This window comes from Rattus norvegicus, chromosome 16 (genome assembly GCF_036323735.1).
Source record: "Rattus norvegicus strain BN/NHsdMcwi chromosome 16, GRCr8, whole genome shotgun sequence".
Lineage (NCBI taxonomy): Eukaryota > Metazoa > Chordata > Mammalia > Rodentia > Muridae > Rattus > Rattus norvegicus.
Window position 1 is genome coordinate 4,480,037 of NC_086034.1, and position 25,313 is coordinate 4,505,349.

General features: G+C 43.4%; 1 protein-coding gene across 5 annotated transcripts in view; it reads right to left on the reverse strand.

Moving 5' to 3' along the window:
• Cacna2d3 (calcium voltage-gated channel auxiliary subunit alpha2delta 3) overlaps positions 1-25,313 on the reverse strand; it is an 813,990-nt gene that overhangs the window by 374,989 nt on the left and 413,688 nt on the right. For all 5 annotated transcript variants that reach the window (XR_005494606.2, XM_063275287.1, XM_063275286.1 and 2 more), the window contains 2 exon segments: positions 10,752-10,841; positions 3,477-3,590 (listed from right to left, as the gene is read on the reverse strand). Coding sequence is in view for 4 of the 5 variants with exons in the window: in XM_063275287.1 (XP_063131357.1) it covers positions 3,477-3,590; positions 10,752-10,841 (204 nt within the window). In the remaining variant the exon portion in view is untranslated.

A 25,313-nucleotide genomic window follows, 5' to 3' on the forward strand; every position in this document is an offset into this window, starting at 1 on the left:
TTCTGATAAGTGGGTTTTCATACTTTCCACCTTTTCCTTGCTTTTTAGATCAGTTTTTCTATTGCTGTATAACAAATTACCAAAAGCAGGGTGCTCTGGAACAACAGGCATTTCTGACCTCCCATTTCTGGAGCCTGGCCACAGCATTGCTAGCACTGTTTCCTACGTCTAGGTGAGGCAGAGAATAAACTAGCTTTTCATCCCAAAGCTTATCATGGTAAGAATCCACTGCCAAGGTCACTCATGCTAGTGAAGGAGATTGTTTTTCTTGTGGCTCCAATACTGAGCCCAGCTTTCTCCTGGGTATCAGCTGGTGGTCCGTTGGCTGTAAACAGCTGCCTATGGTTCCATGTGCCTGAGCTTCCCTACTTCGTCACATTAGCAAAGAGACTCTCTAGGCCTAGCCCTTCGTAAGCCTTTTTGGTTAGACAAATCCCATCCATGAGATCATTTGATTAGCCCACATTAATTGGAATGGGACAAAAACACCCCTCGTGATTATAAGTTTCTGCTAGTAAGAAACAAGTCACTGAAGGTGAAGAAATTATATAGGCCATAAATTCTAAAGGTATGGGAGTTAGAAAGTTACCTTTCTTTGCCAGATCTTTCTGGCAGTATTGTTCAAAATAGGGAATCTATCTCTTTACACACACACACACACACACACACACACACACACACACACACCCTAACCCAACCCTAATCATAGCCCTAACCTTAACCATAGATAGATAGATAGATAGACAGACAGACAGACAGACAGACAGACAGACAGACAGATGGTTAAAGATACCAACAAAAACAGAAGCAAATATAAGACTGGACCTCTACCTCCTTAAGACAAGTTCTAGGGAGTCTAGAATTTAGGGTTCATCTCTGTATGTGTTGATCAGTGATTGACAGATTGCCAGGGTATAGGGCAAGAAACATCATCATCTATCCAGTGTATTGGACCAAAGGATCAGGTCCTTGTGTAGCTACAGTAGAGGGCACGAGTAGTGGAGGACAGGAGTGGTGAAGACCCTGATCCTTGAGCTTTCTCTTATGTGTGGGGTTTCCATCAATGGCATCAGCTTCATCCTGTGGCCTATTTGGCCTCTTTACTCTCAGGCCCCGTCCACAGTGAGTCAGGAGCCCCAGGTTGGGCCATGTATAGCACCCTCCAGGTGGGGTTGACGCTTAGTTGGTTCTGAGCACTACTGTTTCACAACAATCATTTCCATTCTTATGATCATCTTTCTCTCTCTCGACTGCGCTTCCTGTTTTTATAGTTTCAAAGATTGCCAATTATTACATGTCAGACAGAACCCTTTGCTGAATAGCTAGTGTTCAAAATAATGGAGAAAGATGACTGCTTAGACCTTCCACATCATCTTACTTTACTGAGGTGCTAAATCATATTGGGGTGCTATGTAAGTTTATCACCTGTACCCTCGGGAGCAAGTTCATAAAACAGAGATCATATGTGCATATGAATATCATAGAATTCTCCATCCTGAGGTTGAAGGGAAGGGGGGGTGCGCTACTAATTTCAAGTAATAAAAGACCTACTTACTACAGAAATAATTTCTGCTCCTGCTTGACATTTTCTAAGTAAAGACGCTGCTTCATTTAAAGGACCCTCGCTACAATACATCATCAAAACTCCAGGCTGACAGTCAGGATTGCTCATTAGGAAAAGATGAGAAATCTGTATCTCGTCTGTAGACTTAGGGCTTCACATCTTTTAGCCATTATCTCTCCCTATAAGCAAGGTCAGAAGGTTTCAGTGCCAACTTCTCTGGGTAACTGCTATCTGTCCATGATCCCCAAATGGTAGAGATTTATAGAGCATAATGCATGTCATACATAATGAATAGTATCCATAAATGGGGGTGCTTATAAAAGGCCCCCCGCTGCTCTCTTCTCTCTTTCTAGTCCCCAAATAACACAGAATATCCTTCACTATGCTGTGTGATGTCAGGCCATCTGTGAACTTTCTATTTTGCCCATAAAACATCTAGGACCCTGTTCTCACCTTCTACTGCTGGCCTTTCAGCTGGTACTCTCAACTGCTAAGTCCCATCCCTACAAGACTGTTTCTTCAAACTCTTACTGTACTAGGTCCTACGAGGGCAGAGGGACATCCACCCTCCACCTCTCTTCACATCACATATACTCATTAGGAGTGAATAAAACCTCTTGTTCGTCCTGAAAAGACGCCACCCAATTTAGGTCTTAGATTCTAGCATCTAAGATTTGTGTTAAGTACAAGAGGGAGCTTCCATCTCATTTGAGGGTTAGGCTCTAAACTCCTTGCCTCCCGTGGGTCACACTTACTTCTGGTTAGGTACCAGGCAATCTCTTTGGGGACTACGCTGTATAGAAAACATGGAGCTTTCATCACTAGATTTACTGGTTAGGTAGGAAGTAAAATCTTACACGGATTAGAGACCTGTACAGGTCAAGAATGACAACAGTAAGGTGAAACGACTTTTCCTCTTGTGGCCCCACAATAAGCATGCTCCCCGGGTGTGGCAAAAAGTATGGCTGCCCTCTGTTTCTTTTTGATAAATGTCCTTTGTTAGCTCATGTTCTATAAACTAAACATGCAAAACAGAGAAAGGAAGTTGAGCATGGCCTGGGCTGTCTTATGTTCCTATACAAGCAGCCAAGATAACACAGGGACCAAGAAGATACCCAGGGCACCTACTCTGCCTGACTTTGTTCCCTGCTGAAATCCTACCACATAAGTGGCTCAGTGACTCCCAATTGTCAGCTCATTGTCATGCACCCATTAGTGGAAATTGTTTAAAAACATAGGTACACACTCCCAGAGATTTGGGTGTGGAATAGGGTCCAAGTATCCATAATTTTAAACCTTTCCTCAGGGAATCCAAACTGACTAGCTTTGAGGAACCTCACCATTAGGTCCCTCCAAAATATTGATGTCAGTCATGGATGCCCTAATGTATGGGTTCAAAAGGTTAAAAAAATAATTTATTGGTTCTACTTGGAAACTAAGAAGTAATTACAACAGAGGACCCAGCTTTGACAAGTGCCCAGGAATAGAGAGAAGAGGTAGAATGAGTCACGGAAAGTCTGACAGAAGGAAGCATATTTGAGAAGATGGCTTCAAGGCCACAGTAGCCATCCTGATGTTTTACAGATTCAGGGCCCACTGGGTAGATTTGGCATCAAGGCAAACAACTAAAGGGAAATACTGCCCAACAAGAGGAGGTACTTCACAATGAATCTTCTCACACAACTCACTAAACATATCTTCACGGGCTCCTTCATTCTCTCCAAAAACAGTTTCATTTCAAAATCTACAAAAGCTGTAGTATTTGATTTTGGTCAACCCACAAACACAGGCTGAGAAACCATAGGTTATTATGAGATTAAGCCGACATGGATACTTATCTGTGGATGATCTGGAGGTTGCAATAAAGGCCTGCATGGACACCACTGCATAGATGGTGTCAATATAAACTCACCTTTCGCTCTGGCCAATTGTACTTTGCAAAGATGGTGTCGTAGGTGTCCACTGCCCCGTCGGTTATGAGCATAATGGCCTGGCTGCAAATGCTTCCTTGTCCGGTGTGGTTGAACTGTGGGAAGAGATGTTTAAAATAAAGCACACATCAGAGAATCTGTGTAGCCACAAGACTTCCATGGCATATGGTCCTGAGCTTAGGAAAGCTCTCAAAATTCAAGAGTTAATTGCTTACCGCCAAGGCAACCACAGGACTAACTCTCCACATGGGTCACCTTTGTGCTCTGAGAATGACAAACTGCATCTAGCTGCAGACCAAGGAGGAGAATTCTAAAACACTCTTGCGGTCTACCTAAGTTTTTCGGCCCCAAAATACTACCCTCACTGTAGAAAGCAAGCCACTGCAGACTCGGCCAAAGACTTCTTAGAATATGACGGAGGGCAGTGGGCTATGAGAGAGGCAACATCTCTTTCAAAATCAGAGGGAGGCTGATCTGAGGGAGCTGAGTGGGTATAGAATGTTTCATATGTTTGAAATCAAAATGGGTGTTAGACAAGAATCAAGTTAGGGAAATGATAAGGGACATTCCAAGGTTAAGTACTCTTTTTGAAAAATGAACTTAAAATACGTGTTTTAGCACAAAGGCTTTGTAAGTGTGTTAGTATGTGTGACGTGCTGGAAGTCCGACGCTGTACTTGCTAGTGTGCAGATCCTACTTTACGTGTTTTAAAAGCTCCTATTCGTAGCCAGGGATGGAGTATATGCTTGAAATACCAGCAGTTGGGAGACAGAAGGACAGGAGAATTGATGCAAGTTCAAGGTCATTTTGGTCTAAGATTCCAGGTAAGCCTGGATTTCAGATTGACACTCTGTTTTCAAAACAGACAGACAAATGTCACATGATGGGAGTGATAGTGTGAGATGTCTCTCGGTGGCAGATCACTTCTTGCCTTCCATGTCTGAGGCCCTGGGTTTGATCTCAGTACCACACACAAAGCTACCAGCCTTCCTGAGTAAGATCTGCAAGTGAGTAGACATAATTACCAGGGTAATATATCCTGCTTGTGAAGTGGAGGTGAAAAAAAATTTTTAATGAATGCTATTAATAATTCAAGTCAAGGTAATACCAAGTCCTTAAACCCCCACAATTACACAGCAAAGCTGAGGCACTGACGTATATAATACGTCTTTAACCTTCAGTAGCAAACACTCCCTCCACTACTGTCTCCAGCTTATTCATTTTCTCACAAGCATGAGTGTTCCTGGGGATGAAACATACCCAAATCACTTCCTTCAGTTAATTTTATATTCTCTTTGAAGGTACATAGAAAATTATACTATGATCCTGATGATGGTAATTCTAGAAACAGAAAAAAGAGAAGGGAAACAGGATGTGGAAACTTTTACACACTATTCTCAGGGAAAACTTCACTAAGAATGCAAAAAAAATTTTTTTAAGGATTCCTCAATAACAACAAAAAACAACAAGAAAAACAAATCTGTCTTAGTGGGTTGGGGTGGGAAGAAATGGAGGCTGAATTGTAGCTCAGTGGAAAAGTTCTTCCCTAGCACTTGCCTAGGGAAGGAAGGGTACCTCAGCAGAGGATGTGTTATCTGTCTTGACCGAACCACTGGGTAAGCATGAAGAATACTCCTAGCCTTTCTGTCTGGTCCATAGTGGCCCAGGGAACAAATAAGACATTCACACAGAAGGCAATGATGTCTAGTCTTTATTTGTTTACAAGTTCGATATGTTTACCATAAACATATGTGTGTATGTGTGGGTGGATAGACAGATGGACAGACAGATGGATGGATAGATGGAATTACTCTGAGGCTTTATTAGGAAGACTGAGAAAGCCAACCACCTGCATATGGAAAATCGTAACACAGTAGAAAGTCTTCAATTCTACTGCAGAACCAGATGTATTCCTGAGATGTTCTCTTTCCTAACCAGGCAGTTTTCCACTTGTAACATGGTAATAACAACATCCTTACGTAGTTGTTATAACAGTTAAAATGTTCACTGTATACCAGGGTAATAGCATGAACCAAAGAAGGCTGAGGCCCAGAGAAGTAATAAGTCGTCCACAGAGAAAAGACTTCTGACTAAGAGCTGGCATGTGACCCTGGACAGAGTGGCCACATCACCTACGTTTGGCACAGTCTGCACTCTATAGCTTTTCAGTAATGATAGGGGAGTGAGTTCCTAAGCAGATGGTGACTGCTCTGGTCTAAGAATGTTCTCCAATTGTCCCTGGGTTCGGGGCGTGACTTTTAGTGTAGTTATGTAAAGAAGTGGTATCGATCAGTGAGAGGCAGAGCCAAGTGGGTGGTCCCAAGATCACTGATCACCAAGACTGCTGTCTTCAAATGAGATCGAGATGATGACAGAGAACAGATGCCGCCAAGGTGGAAAGGAGGGAGCAACGGGGGAAGAAATTTGTAAGGGTGGGACTAAGAAGAGAGGATGGAGGGGGCTATATATAAAGTAAATAACAATAATACAAAAAGATGAAGACAGTCCTTGAGAAACCAAGTAAGATGAGTGACTGTGGCCTTCGGTGTCTCTGGCTTCCTGATCTAAGACATGGCCTCCCAGTCTTGCACTCACTCTGCTCCAATGCCATTTTCTGCCAACCAGCTCTCACCATTGTTCAACCAAATGGGCTCTTTCCAGCCTCCTAAGTGTGAATAAATAAACTACCTAGTCCTCAATGAAACACCACTGAGATTCTCTCAGGGTTATGTCTTTCTTCTTTATGTAAGTAGAAAAGTACAGCCTTCAAGCCTGGCCTTCCGGAGACGTTATTTGTTGAGATGATAGGTGGGGAGGCTACCTCCCACATACTTCTCTTGAAAAGCCCACAGCAAACCTCAGAATAAAAGCCATGCCTGCTGTAGGACACAGAGACTTCAGAGAGCAGGGACTGCAGCTATTCCGGGAACTCCTTCAAAAGCATCCTAGAAGAAATATTCCCAACAAAGCAGAAGAAAGGGAAGGAAATAAAGGTATCTGAGTACTGTGGATTAAAAGTCAGGACCCCTAGGAGCTATTTATTAACAAAGACCATGCTTTCCTCTCCGTCAGGGCCCCTTGTATACCCTCTGAAGCAATGTGGACTTAGAGGATTTTGAGGAATGCAATTAAATTCAAATGCTTTGATGAGTAATATCTCTTCTCTTCATATTTGTCTAGAACTTTTTTTATTGAATAGGGAGAGTGATGAAAGTGTTTTCCATAATAATAATAATGACACAGACCTGATGATGAACTACAATTAGCTCCCTGATTCATCAGTTAGCAGTGAAACTTTCAATGCATCCTGACATTTAGAGCATTTGGTTGTGATTAACAGTCTTTGAAATGTCACTGAATTTTATTTAATTGGCTAAGAAAAAAAATTTAAAGGTAATCACTGCAAAGATCACATTCATCGCCAAAAAAGATAATTGCAGTTGTCACATGACAATGTACATGTTAACTACTGTAGCAAACTGGCTCTGTGTTCTTTGTGGAGTCTAATGAATGGAGTGGAGATCAAGAACTGGAGAGGGCTTAGAAGTTTATTTGAATGCTCTTTCAAAGCCTTGAGTCTCAATGGCCATGAGCCTTTAAGTCATCTGAGCAAATACCAAAACTGAAATGTTGGTAATTGCAAGACAGAATAAATTCTATTTAATTATTGCAACCTCTGAGCCATTCTAAGCTCCAGCCTGTCACATTCTCAGTGAGCATGTGCATGGGAATCGTGTGTGTGTGTGTGTGTGTGTGTGTGTGTGTGTGTGTGTGTGTGTGTGTGTGTGTGTGTGTACAGCTCAGGCTTGCAGGGGCAGACATAATGCACAGGAAGAGAATTTTATCACTTAAAGGCTATACTGATGAAGTGGAAAATAGATAAAGCCTCATTTTCATGGAAGATTAAGCATCTCTGTGTTTGTCTAAGAATTTAGCTGTTTAGAAAGCCCAATGGGGAGAGATGGGGTGGAAATGTCTCTCTATAAGATTTATGTGCACTCAGAGGAATACGGTGCCAACTGCTAGCTACTTTCCAGCATGATTCTTGGCAGCTTTCATTAGGGCTGTTTCCTGCTGTCTGCGACTGATAAGCAGTCCATGTGGGGTCTGACTGTTGATACTCCACAGGGTTTCAACAGGTAAAGATCAGGCATATCGATAGGTAAAAAATTCCACTGTTAAAAAACTAGAAGGCAATGAGATGGCTCAGTGGGTAAAAGGTATTTACTTCCAAGTCTAATGGAGTTCAATCCTGGGAACCCACGTGATGGAAGGAGAGAACTGACTCCTACAAATTACAAATACACAATCATATACACATACATACTTATACAATACATACTTACATAATTACATGAGTGTGATTTTAAAAAAATATATTAACAAGAACTCAAGGTGCAGAAAAGCCATCCACACTGGTGTTTCTCTAGATCTTAGTGATCTCTGGTAGTGTAGACACAATATTTTGGAGGGTACAAAGGGCACTATGCCCAAACATATGCTTAGTGGACCCAGATTACAAGATGCTAATATTAAGTGTGTGATGTGAAGTATTCCTGAGCCTGACAGTTTGAGTACTGAAATAAATACGTTTTTGAAATGCCACTACCTTACACGGCTTCTCCTAGCCCTTCATTTTTACAAGTGTTGGGGACCTTCTTGTAAAACTGTATTTAAGTTTTGAAATGAAGTAAAAATTACATATATGAGTGCATTACAAATATCCAGAATCGAGGTGGATTTCCAACTTGTGCACAACCCTATGTTGAAGATCTTGGCCCATCAGCATTTGTCATAACACTGGCTCAGGAACACTTGAAAACAAAACTGATGAATAGAGGGGACAAAGAAGAAGAATAACAAACAAACAAATATGCTACAGGCAAAGAAAAATGGAAAGAGGATGAATGAAAGGCCATGCAAGAGGTGAGGCCAAGCCTCAGAGTGGAAGTAAGTGCTGCTTTGAGACAGGATAGAAAGGCTGGGCGTTATAGAATGTGGAAGAAGGAGCCCCAGGACTAAAGTCTAGGTAAAGCTTCTCACTTGCTGACAATCAAGAATTCTCACACAGTTGATGAGATTCACCATGAAGGTGCTGACCGTGAGGTACTATGGACTTTATCTAAAAACATTTTCTAATAAGGCTAATGAAATAGCCATGAACCATGCCTAAGGCCCAAGTCAATAGGAAAGTCAAGTATGGCTTTACTCTTATCCTAGATACTTTCTGGAAATATCACAAACAAGACCATAAACTTTGGCTTTATTTTAAATGTAAATACCCTAGCTTCCTTTACAGTTCTTGCTCTATCTTATCAACTGTAATCCTATCTGGTACATCCTGGAGATAAAAAATGATGTCACTTAGATTCTTAGCAGTGTGTCTTACTCTTGCCTGAGTACCTCTCTTTTTATTAGGCATATTCTTAAATCTCCTCCCTGTGGGACTTACCATCTGCTGCTTCACTGACCCACAGACTAAATTGGTCTGTGGCCCTAACAACAGAAGAAGCAAGACAATGCACTGGCAGCCAAGTCTGGGAAAGGTGATGGGATCTCACGGGGGACATGATTCTCATGAGCTGTAACCCATGTGGGAATGGGACTTCTTGGTAGCGTGCCTGCCTTGAGCCATGTGTGTAGTTATTAGTAACACTAATAAACAATTATTTAGCAAGTTGGACCTGGATGGACTGCTTTCTCTGAGTTGAACATGCCCTGTGTAGGATGAATAGGGATTTCTGTATGTATCTCCTGGAAATGCCACACATCTACCGTCCTAGGTGAGAAAACAAGATTGAGGCTGAGGATCCATTATTCACAACCATAAACAGGTTCCCTGTTCAGCCAACCTAGAGCCACAAACCCAAGTACAAAACAGTCCCCTAACTTAGCCCCCTCTGCCACCTCAACAGGAAAGCAAGGAAGCCACGGGGAAGACTTCCAGTGAACACTGGCAGCTCAGAGTAGTTCTTGAGATAAAAAGACTGCCTTTCTAAATCATGACAAGTCTTTTCAGTATTACTTCTGAAAGAGACCAATAAACTCAGGAATTCACAGGTTGAGAGCTCCAAGCTCTACGAAGTCACCTGTCTGGTTCCAAACCAATGTGAAGGGGCAGCTTGCCCTCTGCCCAAGTCAGTGGTTTCTAAGTTATCAACATGCTATTAACAGAGAATTCTGCCCCCCCCCCCGGTGTGTGTGTGTGTGTGTGTGTGTGTGTGTGTGTATGTGTGTGTGTGTGTGATAGAGAGCAAGAGAGATAGAGAGACAGACAGAGACAGAGACAGAGACAGAGAGGTAGAGAGGCAGAGAGAAACAGAGAAAACAGAGAGCGGGGGATAGACAGACAGAGGATCAAAGGGGAAAAAGAGAGGACTCCTGGAGCTACAATTGGCATTGAATTCACTAAGTAGCTGAAGATGACCTTGAACATCTGATTCATCTTCCATTGCCCAGCTGCTAAGGTTATGGTTGTATAGCTGTCTGCTCCCGTGCACAGTTTACACCCTACTGGGTTGTAAGCCCAGGGCTTTGTGCATGCTGACAAACACTTTACTGGTGCATTCAAGCTGCAGAATATGAAATCTAATCACCTGTAGCCAATAGCCTCTGGGAAGGAGGCAAGAGACGCTGGCTTTGGGTGGATAGTGGAGAAGCCGAGTAGACACCTCCTTCCCTGTTTTTCTGTTTCCTCCTCAGGAGGAAAAGACTGGCTCTGGATTGAGACCAAAATGGCTTTGTGTCCATGCATGTCATTGATAGAAAAAACTCTGTGTTGTGACAACCCTTGATTCAAGAGCCAGTGTGGCTTGTATGAAAAGCCCAAATCTAGGCTGGGATTTCACTGAGTAGCAAAGCAGAATCATGGAAAACCCAAGCCTGGGATTGAGATTAATTATCTCCCACATACCAGCTGTGTATTGCAGAGGACCCACCACCCTGACCCTCCATTTGTGCATTGAAGAGGGACCCACCACCCTGACCCTCCATTTGTGCATTGAAGAGGGACCCACCACCCTGACCCTCCAGCTGGGAATTGCTGAGGGACCCACCACCCTGACCCTCCATTTGCTCACATACAATGACAACAGCCTTGCTCTGCAGAGGTAACAACCTGATCTAGATGTAATGGCATCCTAGTTTGTGCCTGTTGCTCTCGGAGCACCCCAGGACAGAAGATAATCCTGACCTCAACTTTTTCCAAACCCAGTCGAGTGCTGAGCCTGAGGAAAGTGGATAAAGGATGTACTTACATCGCTCAGTACATTGAAGGCCTCGTTCAGCGCAATATCGAGCATTCCAATCCCTTTGGCAAAAAGTTTGTCCAAATGCTCCCTGAAGTGCTGAAACAAGAATGCAGAAAAATCCGTTGGAACTCTGCAAGTGCCCCTTCTTCATGGAACCTCCTATCAGCTCATACCCAGTTTTCTCTGCCATACTCCCAACTGCTCCGGGGGGTGGGGGTCAGTATTGATGTCATCCTTTCTTATCTTAGGAGGCTTCTTCAGGCCATTTGCTTCTCAGAGCAGTCCACAGGGCCTCCTTTGTGTCCTAATATGCTTCTCTGACCAGAACGCAACTCTGGGAATTTATTTCATCTTACCACTCCCAGGTCAAAAACCATCACTGAAAGAAGGCAGGGCAGGAGCTCAAGGCAGGGTCCTAAAGCAGGTATTCTGGAGGAAGGCTTCTTACTGTGTTGTTCCTATAACTTATTTAGATGCTTTCTCACAATCCTGGACCACCTGCCTAGGGGTGGCACCCCCCTCAGTGGGCTGGACCCTATAGCACCAACTATTAATCAAGAATACTCCCTAGACTCTGACATGTCCACAGGCCATTTAAATGGAGGCATTTTCTCAATCGAGATTTCCTCTTTCCAGGTATCACAAGTGTGAATCAAGTGGAGCCAAGCCCATTGCGGATGGTACCACTCCTAGGCAAGTGGCCCTGGGTTGTATGAGAAAGCACCAAGCCGTAGGAACAATATAGTAAGCATCTTTCCTCCAGGGTCTCTGTTAACCAGCACAGTTTCCAACCTCAGGTTGCTACTCAGATCTAGAATGTGTTCAGCACTCTTGATAAGCAATTATCTAATTAAGCTCTACCGCCTCTCAAAACTGTTTAGTTCTTCGAGATAAGCAGGACTCTGTCTTCTGGGTTTATCACATGGCAGAAGCTCAGATACGTCTGAAGTGCAAGAATCACAAAGATCTTACCACAAAGCTGTACTCATGGCAAAGTGGAGAAGGCTAGAAACCCAGAAGAACTTCAAGGAGTGGTCAGAAAGGAAAGCAACCTCCTTGGTAGCAGCCCAGAGTCCCTTCAGTTTATTCTCGCTCTGCCCAGAAGTCCAGCCTCAGGCTTATAAGAGAGTAACTATGAAACCCTTCGAGGAAACATGACACATGTGTGTCACACAGCATGCTTGAGTCTGGACTTGACTTATTTGTCTTGGAGATCTGTGCTGAGGATGGAGCCCAGGCTTGCACACGCTAGGCAAGCGCTCTGTCACTATGCTACATCCCCGAACTTTGTACCAAGAAGTTGGTCTCTAACTGGGCCCTGGGCTGTAGTGGTAGTCCGAGTCCACCTGGTGTCATAGCTATCACATGTGTCACAGTGCTCAGACACAGCAGGTTCTCCTGCACAGTTGGTTACCATTTTGTTCTTCGTGCGATCCACGGGCAGCTGTGTGTCACATGCTGCTTCAGGCAAGGGCTGCTTTTATTGTTGGACATGGAGAGAGTCAAATGGAACAAACAGAGCACAGAGGTGGTCTCAGTGTTCTTTGTAACAAGGTCAGTTAGTTTTGTTTAGCTTTTTTCCTATTATAAATATGATTCATATATTAGGTAACAGAATATTTTCTTGGAGAGAGCTTCCAAACAGCACCATAGATACAGGATTCTCTTTGTTTCTTTTCTTCCTCATTCCACACTATACCTTTCTTTCCTACCCTTAACATAAAACAGATCACTCACTGTACATATAGCTGCATTTAATGGTCAGCCCACCTCTGTACACAGAGGTGCCTTTCAGGAAATTATAGCCCAGGGTGTATGTCCACTGATTGCTATTCTACCCTCTTTGGTAGCCATGGGTGACCTACAGCTACTGACATTTGAGCTAAATTAAAATTACCCACCATTAAAAACCCTGCTCCTCTATAGCTCAAGTCACATTTTCAAGTGCTCATTACCCCCTTGTGGCTAGAGACTACTTCAGTGTCAGTCATGAAAAACTGACTTTGAAGAACACTGCTATCACTAGAGAGGGTTTGATGGATCAGTGCTAACTTGAAGATACAAGAGTCAGTGTCACCATCTTGGCTCATCCTTTCAATGACGAATCATGAGTGTAAGCCTATTATAGCATGATGGTCAACCCTGGGGTCAAGTTGACTGGATGAGGAAGCCCTTGAGAGATAAGTTGCTGAGCATACCCGTGAGGGATTTTCTTGATCAGTTATTTGAAGTGGGAAGAGCCACCTAAAATGTGAGTGGCGACTTCTGGTGACAGCCCAGGTAAACGGAGGTCTGAGGGAAAGCATTGTTTCCTCCCTGCTTGCCTTCTCAGTTCCTCTCCCAGTTCACCAAGCTTCCCAGGCTTCTCAACTAGACTGAAGGCCAATAGCTCTTCACGGCTCCCCCAGGTCTCCAGAGATGTGGTGGGGCTGCCACGGTACCTCATGGGATGAGTACTTACTCGGCTCTCAGCTTCTGCAGTGTGAAGCAGCTATTGGTAGATTGCTCAGATTTTATCCCTTAAGCCAATCCAACAAATTCCTGCTTCTTCTATTGGTTCTGTTCCCCCAAGAGACCTCTTAATAATACAGAGAGGGACCCAAGCCCCTTTTACTTTCTTCTGACTCTCACTTTTTTTTTAAATTGGATTTTTTAATTTACATTTTAAAAGTTATTCCCTTTCTCAGTTTCCCCTCCAGAAACCCACTATCCCACCCCACCCATTCCCTGCTTCTATGAAGGTGTTCCCTCACCCACCCATTCCCTCATACCTCCCTGCTCTGACATTCCCCTACACTGGGGCATCAAGCCTTGACAGGACCAAGGGCCTCCCTCTCCTCCCATTGATGCCCAACAAGCCCAACCTCTGCTACATATGTGAATGGAGCCATAGGTCCATCCTTGTGTTCTCTTGGGATGGTGGTTTAGTCCCTGGGAACTCTGGGTGATCTGGTTGGTTAATGTTGTTCTTCTTAAGAGGTTGCAAACCCCTTCAGCTACCACAGTCCTTTCTTTAACTCCTCAATTGGGGACCCCATTCTCTGTTCAATGGTTGGCTTCAAGTGTCTACCTCTGTATTTGTCATGCTCTGGCAAAGCCTATGAAGAGACAGCTATATCAGGTTCCTGTCAGCATGAGCTTCTTGGCATTGGCAATAGTGTCTGGGTTTGGTGTCTGTATATTGGATGGATCCCCAGGTGGGGCAGTCTCTGGATGGCCTTTCCTTCAGTCTTTGCTCCACATATTGTCACCATATTCCCTCCTGTGAGTATTTTTGTTTCCCCTTCTAGGAGGATCTAAAGCATCCATACTTTGGTCTTCCTTCTTCTTGAGCTTCATGTGGTTTATGAATTGTATCTTTGGTTTTCTGAGCCTTTGGGTTAATATCCTCTCTTATACCAGTACATTATATATGGTTTAAATGATACCACTTTCTCATTTTATGTCCTAGTTTCATTTCTGTTGGTGTTCTAAAATATCCTAACACAGAGCAACTGTGTGGAGAAAAGGTTTCTTCATCTTACAATTCCAGGTTATAATCCACCACTGAGGGGAATCCTTGGCGGGAACTCAAGCAGCTACTCACATCACATCCACAGTCACAAGCTTCCTTCTTGCTTGTTTATCTGCTTTCCCCTATCTTACACTACATAGGAACCTCTGCCTAGGGAATAATGCTACTCACAGTGGGCTGGTCTTCCTCTATCAGTTAACAATCAAGACAATCCCACACAGATATGCCCACACGCCAGTCTGACATAGTTGATCCTTCAGTAGGACTTCCCTCCCAGATGGTTCTAAGTTGTCTCCAGCTGAATATTAAACTGACCAGTGCAGCTTCCCAGACCAAGAAATGGGTTCATTTATGAGCACCATTCACTGTCACTCAAGGGAATAGACCCAGGACTTTTACTGTAATACAGGAGAGGGCTGTCACCCAGTAAGGTTGCTGGGAAGCCAAGGAGGAAACCTGGGTTCTACCAGCCACTTGGCCATTGCAGGAATAATACTCATCTGGATGAAGCAAACAGCCAAAAAGAGAAGTTCATGGTGGAGGGCAAAAGACGGGGACATGACAACAGGGGCTTGAACACTTAATACAGACATGCCCAGCCTTTTCAGATGAATAAGCCAGTACACATGCTCCTTTCATTACTCTGGTTTAGTTAAATGTGAGATTCTATAGTGAGAGGATCTTTGTGGACCACAGCAGTCACAAAGATGCTTACAGCCAAGATGATACCTTGGAAAAGTGGCCCCATGATAACATGGCCCTCAATGTCCCCCTTGTGCTCCTTCTCCTTTTATTGAGGGTTTGTATGCATGTACATATGCATAGATGTGTGTGTGTGTGTGTGTGTGTGTGTGTGTGTGTGTGCATGCACGAGTGCACATACATGTGAAAGCCAAAAGACAATTTCAGCCCTCATTTCTCAAGTGGCTTTTGAGATATCCCTAATTAGTCTGGAACTTGCCGAGTAGACGAGGCTAACTGACCTGCATAGCGATTCACAGGTTTCCACCTCCTTAATGCTAGTATTCTAAACATGTGCCAGCACACCAGCCTTTTAAACATGGAATTGGAGGGATTGAACTCAGGTCCTCATGCTTGTATAAGGCAAGCACATTACTGAGTTAGCACCCCTTCCCAACAGTGACAGCCACTGCTTTGGTATCATGGCACAGAGTGGTGAAGACCAATGCTAACCATGTGTATCCCAAGTGTGCTGTGTGAAAACTAGCAAAGGTACCAGGCTCAGTATTCTGTATTCCCTACTCCTTACCAGAATTCTTTTCCACTCAATGTGTTCATGGTAAAATTCAGAAGTGGTAATATTAAATGCCATCGCAGTATTACCACTGTATTAGCATAACTGAGGTTCAGCCTCTGACGACCCCAAAACAGAAAACCGCTCAACTAGAAGCTCTTGTCCTTGATATATCTAGCGACCTCAGTCTTGCTATCTATTGAATGGCCATGGCAACTGCCTGGGTAGTGGATAGAGAAAAGTATATCATGCTCAGGGCTACAGGAAGAATTTTTGTCCCATCCTACCAGCCTCCTGCCTCTCCTTTAAGAGATTTTTCTTCCTTAGCCTTCTCTTTCCTCTTAATACTCAGAGGCACTTGGCTAGTGAATGACTCAACAGAGAGAGCCATGTATGGTACAAGAAAGCAATGTGAGACTGTTTTCATTTCAGAATCTCTAAAATGTTGTGCTCCGTTCATGAAAAGTGACCATCGTGTCACAGTGCAACAGCTGCTGTCACTAAGAAAAACAGGGTGTGAAGAGGACACAAGGTCTTTGTACTAACAGAAAGTACTAAGAGGACCAGGAATATTAATCACACAGTGATCCCTCCTCAATGGAGGAGATAAAATCAAATACTAGCATTCCACCCAGAAAGCTAAGAGTGGTTGGTCATGGTCAGCAACCTGGCGAACTTTTGTTGTCAGAAGGAATAGACCTCACCCTCTTTCTCTGGAATGATCATTCAAGACTCTTCTACTCCTAAACCATTATCCAATTTTAGACAAGATGTCACAAGCACTTTATGGCATGCTGACTTCTATGCCATTAGTCAGAGACCACACTAGGTTCTTTTAGCTATAGGACCCACTTTCATAATCACATGTTCTTTGTAAAGGGGTTTTTACACAGTCACACTGTAAGCTTTATTTACACATAGAATTGGACCTATGGTTGCCTGAAAACCTTTTTCCAAGTGCACTGCTGTTTTTTCCTGAATGTTGACAATGAGCTGCCTGGCATTAGACTCCTCAAAGTTTGATCCATGTTAATGCAGTCAATCTGAACGGGGTTTTCACTATCTTTGTGAGACATTCTTCCCTGTCTAACACCTACAGGGGCCCCTCAAGAGGGCTTGTCCATGAGCTGCCAGAGTGGCGTATCTAGGACCCATTCAGCACTCTGCTGAGGATGTTCAAAGGAAGAACTAATTTACAGTGAGCTAAGGTTCTATAGATGGAAGTTCTGCGAAGTCCAATCATCAGTTTCCTGATTTAGGATGCTGCCAGCCTGGTTCCATGTTCTCTAGCTGATCTCACAACCATGCCATGGCTACAGGTATTCTTCCACACACGACAGCCTAATTTAGAGTTCTATAAAAGTTTCCAAATCTTACAAAATGGAGGGAAAGTCAGGATGCGTTGTGGATGATTATTATCAAGATTTAAAGTTTATAAAGGAAATCCAGAAAGTTGGTGGCTATGGGGGCGACCTAGTTCTTAATGTACTTGCCTCACAAACATGAGGGCCTGAGTTTAGATAGAATACAGAGGAAGCTGAGACAGGAGGCTGGCAGGAACTCATTGGCCAGATAGTCTAGTTACTTGGTGAGCTACAGGTTTTAGTAAGACACCTTGTCTTAAAAGGAGAGTAAATGAGGAAGATACAAACATTACCGTGTGTGCACGCGCGCGCGCGCGCACACACACACACACACACACACACACACACCTGATTTGCAGCTTTGTAATACAATACACATTGGAAAATAACACCCTGCCCTTCAATGGCCAGGTTGCTTTAAGTGAATACAAACATGATTAATTTCACTGACCCACAATCCTCCAAGGGTCCTCAGGAGCCCAACTATAGTGGAATAGAAGATTCTAAATTGCCAGTCTGGGAACTGCTCAACAATTGTGGACAGAAGTTGGCCAGTCCCCATGCTTTTTCTAAATTAAAATAATAGTTTGTGGGAATTACCGACAGCCCTGTCATATTATTAAACATTAATAAAGGAAGAGTAGGGTGCCTTTTTATCTTTGCTTTAGACAATTCATGTGGCATATGCTGCTGCCCAGGAAAGGGCCTCACTTCCAAAGCAATTAGCACAGCTTACTGCCTGGGGAGATAAACCTGCATGGTTTCCTATGCCCAGTGCCAGAAGGCACCATGGAGCCTGCTTATCTCCTTCACACAGTCACCATACCGCAGCCAGTGGAGGGCTCTGGGACAATGGGCTCTCCCTCACCTGCATTTGCTTTGTTAGAATCATACTGATGATTCTCTCTCTGACAACGGCACTCTCATGCTTCCTTGTCTGAGTGCCTTAGTTCCCATTGGTGTGATAAATTGCCATGACCAAAAGTAACTTGGGAAGTGTCTTCCATAGTTAGGATTTCTATTGCTTCAAGAAACACCAGGAGCAAATAGCAAGTTGGTGAGGAAAGGGTTTTTCGGCTAATACCTCCATAGCACTGTTCATCAATTGAAACAGGGCAGGATCCTGGAGGCAGGAGCTGATGCAGAAGCCAAAGAAGGATGATGCTTACTGGCTTGCTCCCTATGGGTTGCTCAGCCTGCTTTCTTACAGAACTCAGGGCTACAAGCCCAGGGATGACACCACCCAAAATGGGCTGGGCCATCCTCCATCAATAAGTAATTACAGCTGGATGGTATGGAGGCATTTCTCTCAATTAAAGTTTCTTCCTTTCAGATAACTCTAGTTCGTGTGTCAAGTTGACATAACACTAGCCAGCACAGGAAGTAAGTGGTTCATTTCATTTCACTTTACAGCATATAAGTTTATCACTGAGGGGAACAAGGGCAGGGTAGAGGCCATCGCTTTGCTCAGCCTGATTTCTTATAGTACCCAGGACCCCAGTCCAGGGGTGGCTCCATCTGCAGTGAGCTGAATCCTCCCATGCCAATCATCAGTTAAGAAAATGCATTACAGACTCACCCACTGGCCAATCATTGGGAGGGCATTTTCTGAACTGAGATTTTCTCTTCCAAAATGACTATAACTTATGAAGTAGATATAAAACTTGCCAGTATGCCATAGAATTATAAGTGCCCCAGTCCGTTCTCTCCAGGCCAGGAAGTCAAAAGTGAAGTGGCCATCTAGAAGCAAAGATGGACCCCACCCAGAGTACTTGAGAACCAGGGGTTCTGTCCTGGTTAGCTTTATGTTGACTTGACACAAGCTAGAGTCATCTGAAAGCAGGGTACCTCAACTGAGGTAATGCCTCCATAAGATCCAGCTATAGGGTGTTTTCTTAATTAGGGATTGATTGGGAAGATCCAGCCCACTGTGGGTGGTGCCATCCCTGGACTTGTGGTCCTCGGTTCTATAAGAAAGCAGGGTAAGCGAGCCATAGGGAGCAAGCCAGTAAGTAGCACCTCAGCCTCTAGATTTCTAATGCTTGAGTTCCTGTCCTGATTTCTATCAATGATGAACTACATTGTGGAATCATGTCAAATATAAACTGTTTCTTCCCAACTTGTTTGTTGTTGTTATTGTTTGGGTCCCAGTGTTTGGCCACAGAAATGGAAACAGTAACTAAGACAGGCTATGGTAAGGGATGGACAATGCTTTGGGCTAAGGGCTACGAGGTCATCTAGTACTATAATCCTCACTCTCATATCTGGTGATGGTCAGTGTTACCTGTCGAGTTTCCAGAATCTAGAATTACCTGGGGGGTAGACCTCTGGGTATTAACTGCTAGGGAGACCCACACCCCGTGGATGCCACTGGAACCTGAATTATAGGAGCAGAGAAAGAGCTGAGCAGGGCATGCACTCATAACTCTCTGCTTCCTGACTGAGGATGCACTGTCATCATCTGCTTTCACTTCCTACTGCCTGCACTTCCCAAACATGTTAGGCTGGAAGCCAGAAAAAAAGTTTCTCCTTTAAGATGTCTATGCCAGAGTGGTTTATCACAGCAATAGGAAAAGAATCTAGGACATGCCTGTTATATAAAACCAGGATTATTGTGTACATAAACCATGAGATAGTTTCAGAAATTGTTTTAGCAACTCCTGCGATGGTGGCCAACACAGGCAGAGTGGTTGAAACTGCATGAAAGAAAATGTGAGCTTTCTGAATGCTACTGCACTCCATCCTCCTGATATCCCCCAAAGAAGGATATGCTACATTACTATTTTGCAATAGGCCAATGGGGACTCAATCCAAAGAATAAAGAATATTTAGCCAACAATGACACTGAATGAAGGGAGCCCCATATCTACATCAGGATACCTTCTCAGCACATTCCTGACATGGCTCTCTGGCTTGTTGGTTAATGCTGGTTGTCATCTTGATTGGCTACAGAATCAACTAAGAAGTGAGCCCCGGGTAAGCCTCCAGGACTTTCTTGATCAGGTTGATTAGGGTGTGGAGATAAACACTAAATGTGGGGACTGTCTTTAGGTAGTAGGTAGAAGAAAGGAAGTCTCAGAACACAAACCTTTGCCTTGTCCCTGGTTGTCTTCATGTTGCCTTCCTGTCATTCTGGCAAGTTCATTAGGCCTACTGACACCTTACCGTCAGTTCTTCTACCCTGTCACCACCACTGCCCCCTGCACGGATATCACAATCCAGCCTTTTCACCATTCCAACCTGAACTGAAGACCAGGAGCTGTCGAGGAATCCTGAAGGCCACTGTCACCCACCTGGGACTGATGATACTTTCAGCCCCATTAACTGAGGTTCTCAGCCTCTCCAGCATGAAGGTGGACAGTGTCAGACTAACCAGATTGTATTACATAAGACAGTCTAATAAAACCCCCTTAATATTTATCCATTCTATTGGTTCTAGAGAACACTAAGAAACTTGGTAAGGAATAGCATGCTACAGGTGTACATGGACTTCAGACTCATGTCCATAACTATGATCCCATGATTCCACGGGCAAGTTTCCCATGTGGTGACCAATATGTGATGATCGGCACATGGCTCTAGACTTTGCTTCCCTTGCCTTCTAACTAATTTCATGTTTGGCAATGTGATTTATAAGTGAGTTCCCATAAATCCATGGTGCAGATGACAGGGTCCTTGTTGTACTTGCTGTTTCAGTCATAGAGAGCATATCTAACACCCCTAGAGCCATGTATGAACAGCTCCAGAACACCAGTGTCCCTCAGTGTGCTTGGCTCTAGCAGTTACTATGCATTGTGACAGTCAGGTGGCTCAAGGTGAGGCAGGTCATAAAAGCGGGGAAACTATAAGGACGGGAGGGAAGAAACAATCCTCATACTGGAGTCTCACTGGAGCCTGTGTACAGCAAAGCTGCAAGAGTTCAAGCACAGCCAGCAATTGTGCATAGCCTCTCTCCCTTCCAGCCGACAGACACATAATCTTAAGAGCATTTTTATCAGGAACCCCATTTAAGGGAAAGGACATATATTAAACTATGTGATCTTATAAAGCACTTTTTTTTGCTTAACAGATTATAAATTCCATCCAGGACACCTTTGAAACTACCCTATAGTCTTACTTAATAAGAAAGAGAAGAAATTGGGAAAGGTTTCTTAGCAACTATTTAGGTTGGACAGCAGTAAGAAGGTATATGTGTCTAATAAAAAATTGAGAGTCTCCATTGGGAGGCCTCTAACCTACCCTTGGCTGTGTCTTTCTGAGTACCCTCATACTTAAATTTATATATCTTTAATAAAACCTCCAGCTCTGTTTCATACTGGCTAGTCTTCAAAAAAAATTTTTGGCCTTAATGTCATGAATCTCATTTTACCCAGAACTAAAACCCCTAAAGGATTAGGGGAACTCATCAGGCAATTGAATGTGACAGTGTGGAAATGTGACTCTGTCCCCAGAAACCCCCACTAGTGACAAAGTTACATGTTTTGACAAACTAGAATCCAGATTTTCTAAGAGTGCTGTGTTAGTTAGGGTTCTCTAGAGGAACAGAACTTATAGAATGAAAACAGACACAGACACAGACACAGACACAGACACAGACACAGACACAGACACAGACACACACACACACACACACACACACACACACACACATATCCAATAGTTGTAATAGTTGTTCAGTCCATGAGGCTGGATATAAGAGCAAGCAGTCAAAGAACAGAGGCTTCCTTCTTCCATGAACGTTATATAGACTGACAGCAGAAGTGTGGCCCATATTAAAGGCAGGTCATCCCTGATTTTATTAGGAAAAAAATCCCTCACAGGACACAGTGGCTTAGGTTTTAGTTAATTCCAAATGTAGTCAAATTAACAACCAAGAATAGACATCACAAGTCTACCCGTTGTCGACCTGACACAATCATTTCTCCTTATGTCATGATGAATTTCCAAATGAAAACAATGATCACATCATACTTACCCCTGAGATAACTATGCCATATACAATTGCAAATGCATATTTAACCAGGTCATAATAGCCTGACATAGCTATACCACACCCAACCACAAACACTTAAGTTGGCTTCTTTTAGTATCTCAAACTTAAACATAATAATCACTGGTATTCTCTTAACTGATGTTACATTACATGATAAAGTCATTGAATAAATAAAACACAAATATCTGTACCAATAGATTTCTAAAAAAAATTAGGGCAAAAACACTAATGCCAATTATAATTCTCATTTCTCCACGTGGTCCTGTGGCCTTAGCCAGTGTCTATAACCACTTGCCTCTACTACCCACTCTACAGCTCACTTCAGCAAGAATCTCAGTAGGTCTTGGCTCTTGTCCTGGAAGAGCGACCAATTCCTTCATCCCTGTGAGTCTCTGCATTTAGTTATCCTTCCCAGATTAGGCCATTGAAGTTTCTCATTGACCTTAATCACAGGACATAGTAGCACCAAGAAATACACTAAAAGGATCTTCTGTGCTTCAGACATAAATTTTCTTGCCTCCATTGTGGGGAATCAAATCAATTTTCCCATGGCAATCTGGATCGGTCACCCCTCCTAACAATGTTATTCTTTTCTTAGCCCGTTGGCCTAGAGATATCAGAAGGCCATGGGAAGTTTGAGATTCCAGTTCCATTGAATGCTCATTGTGTCTCCTGGCAGGGGTGCTCTCCACTTTGGAATAAAAACTAGGCCAGCAGAACTTAAGGCCATGGGAACAGGAAGCAAAAATTTTCCTAATGGGTCACTAGGTAATAGTGGGTGGCACTATTTTCTTTTCTATCCTTTGATTACTGGACCTGTGGGGTCTTGACTAGGGGAAATCAGTACCATATATTGGATGATGAAAGCATCTTCCACCTTCTGGAAAGCCCTGCCCAGCTATTTAGACTGCTGTTACCTAATGAACACTATAATTGTGTCTTCAAAAGGCCGTTCCACCTTTTTATCAGGACAGATGCTTCAGGATGGTAGGAACAATGTAAGAACAGTGAATTCTATGACCACGGCTACACTGTCACATGTCTCTGGCTGTGAAGCAAGTTCTTCGGTCAGAAGCAATGCTGTGTGGAATTCCATGATGGTCAAATAAGCATTCTGTGAGTGGATAAATGATGGTTTTTGGCAGAAGCATTACATACAGGGACAGCAAGTTCATGACCTAACAATAAGTATCCACTCTAGTAAGGGCCAAGCACTGTCACTTCCATGGAGGAAGAGGTCCAATGTGGTCAACCTGCCACCAGGTTGCTAGCTGGTCATCCTAGGGAATGGCACCAAATCTTAGGCCCAGTATTGGTCTCTGCTGTTTGCAGATCTGTCATTCAGCATTAACTGTAGCCAGGTCAGCCTTGGTGAATGGGAGTACATGTTGTTGAGCTCATGAAAAACTTCAATCTCTGCCACTATGGCCACTTTGTTCATGGGTCCATTGAGCAGTGACAAGGATTGCTGAGGAAATGCTAACTATCAACAAAACGGAACATCCCATCTACCTGATTATTGATCTCTTCAAGTCATCTTTTGATATGATTTACATGGAACATAAATGTGCCACATGGTGCCCCACTTGGAGATGCATTCATCTAACTCTGCCCCACATGACTTTTTTTTTTTACCAATGTTTTAGTCATTTAATCAATCTTTTGAAGTCCTTGACCATCAAACAACTCTATTGGCTACAGCCTATGAATCAGTAAACAATATCACATCTGACCACTTCTCCATCCAAAAAAATTATGTGACCATGTATACTGCCTGAAGTTCTGCCCACTATAAAGACTTCACCATATCTTTTAAGGTTGTCCTAGAAAAGGATTGTAATGCTGTAGCTGTCCATTTCTGGGTGATGTCTGCATAATTTAAAGAACCATGAGTAAACCAGGCCCTTCTCTTCTCTTCCTTGATCAACCAATCATAGGGCACACCCCATCAAGTTATAGGTACATGCTTGGGAGCAGATGACATTGTAGCAGGAACAGAAACCATAGGCAATTGGGAAAATTTATGTAAGTTGCTTGTGCCTTTAAGAATGACTTGGGCTGACCACAGAATACCACTTGCATTTGCTAATAGATTGCTTCAGTGCTCCTCCTACTTTGTGACTCAGTGGGTCAGATAATACCCACACCATGATGATCAGCTTATGTCACATGGAAACTTAGTGGCCCACTGTTTCCACTAGGGCCTAATCACAGGCCAAGAGCTGTCTCTCAAAAAAAAAAAGTTGTCTACAAATGATGGTGGATCCTTGCTCTAAAAATCCCAAAGATCTCTTGTTTGATTCGCCTATTAGGGACCTGACAAAGGCTCAGAACAGCATTCCTATCTGTCACTGGCACCCCAACTACCATTGGATCTGCGAGATAATATGGTCTGAGTGATAGAAGAACCTACACGGCACCCTGTACCTGTTGAAGGGCCTTCTTCTGTCCCAGACCCAACACAAAGCTAGCGGCTTCCCAAGTCACTCGATGTATGGGCCAGAGTAACACAGCTAAGTGAGGAACGCACTGTCTCCAGAATTCAAATAGGCCCACTCAACACTGTGCTTCTTTCTTGGTGGTGGGAAGGGCCAGACACAACGACGTATTTTTTGCTTTGGGATGAATACCTCTGAATATCCCACACCACTGGACTCCTGAGGATGTCACTGAGTGGAAAGCCCTTGATTTTTGCATACATCATCCCTACCAGTCCAAGCTGCTACCTCCTGCCCACTCGATGCAATCAGCATAATGCTTTCAATGCAGTATATCACAAGCTCACAGCTAATGGGATATTTGATGGAAGAGACAGACTATCAAGGTAGTTCCCTTCGAACTAAGTTATAAAACGTGACTGGAGAGTTAATGTACCATTGAAGTAAAACCATAAAAGTATATTGCTGGCCTTGCCAACTGAAAGCAAATTTCTTCTGATGGTTCTAATGGACAGCAACCCAAAAAAGAGAGCATTTGCTAATCAATAGTGGCATACCATGTACCATGAGATGTGTTAATTTGCTCAAGTCAATAATGGCATCTTGTATGATTTCTAGATTTGGAGTCACTACTTGATTGAGGGTGCAATAGACCACTGTCATTCTCCATGATCCATTGGCCTCCTGCACTTGTCAGATAAAAGAATTAAATGGAGATTTAGTTGGACTGACACATCTGATTCTTTCAAGTCCTGGAAATTAGCACTAATTTCTGTAGTTTCTCCAAAGACATGATACTGGTTTTGAGTCATTACTTTCTCTAGAAGAGGTAATCCTAAAGGCCTCCATTTAGCCCTTCCAATCATAATGGTCCTCACTCCAGAGGTCATAGAATCAATAAAATTATGTCAACTTCCAAATATATATTCCAGGACTGAGGAAATACCACAGGATGAATTTGGGAACCCACTGGGCCTATGTGAGTCAGACTTCAGCCAAACCTC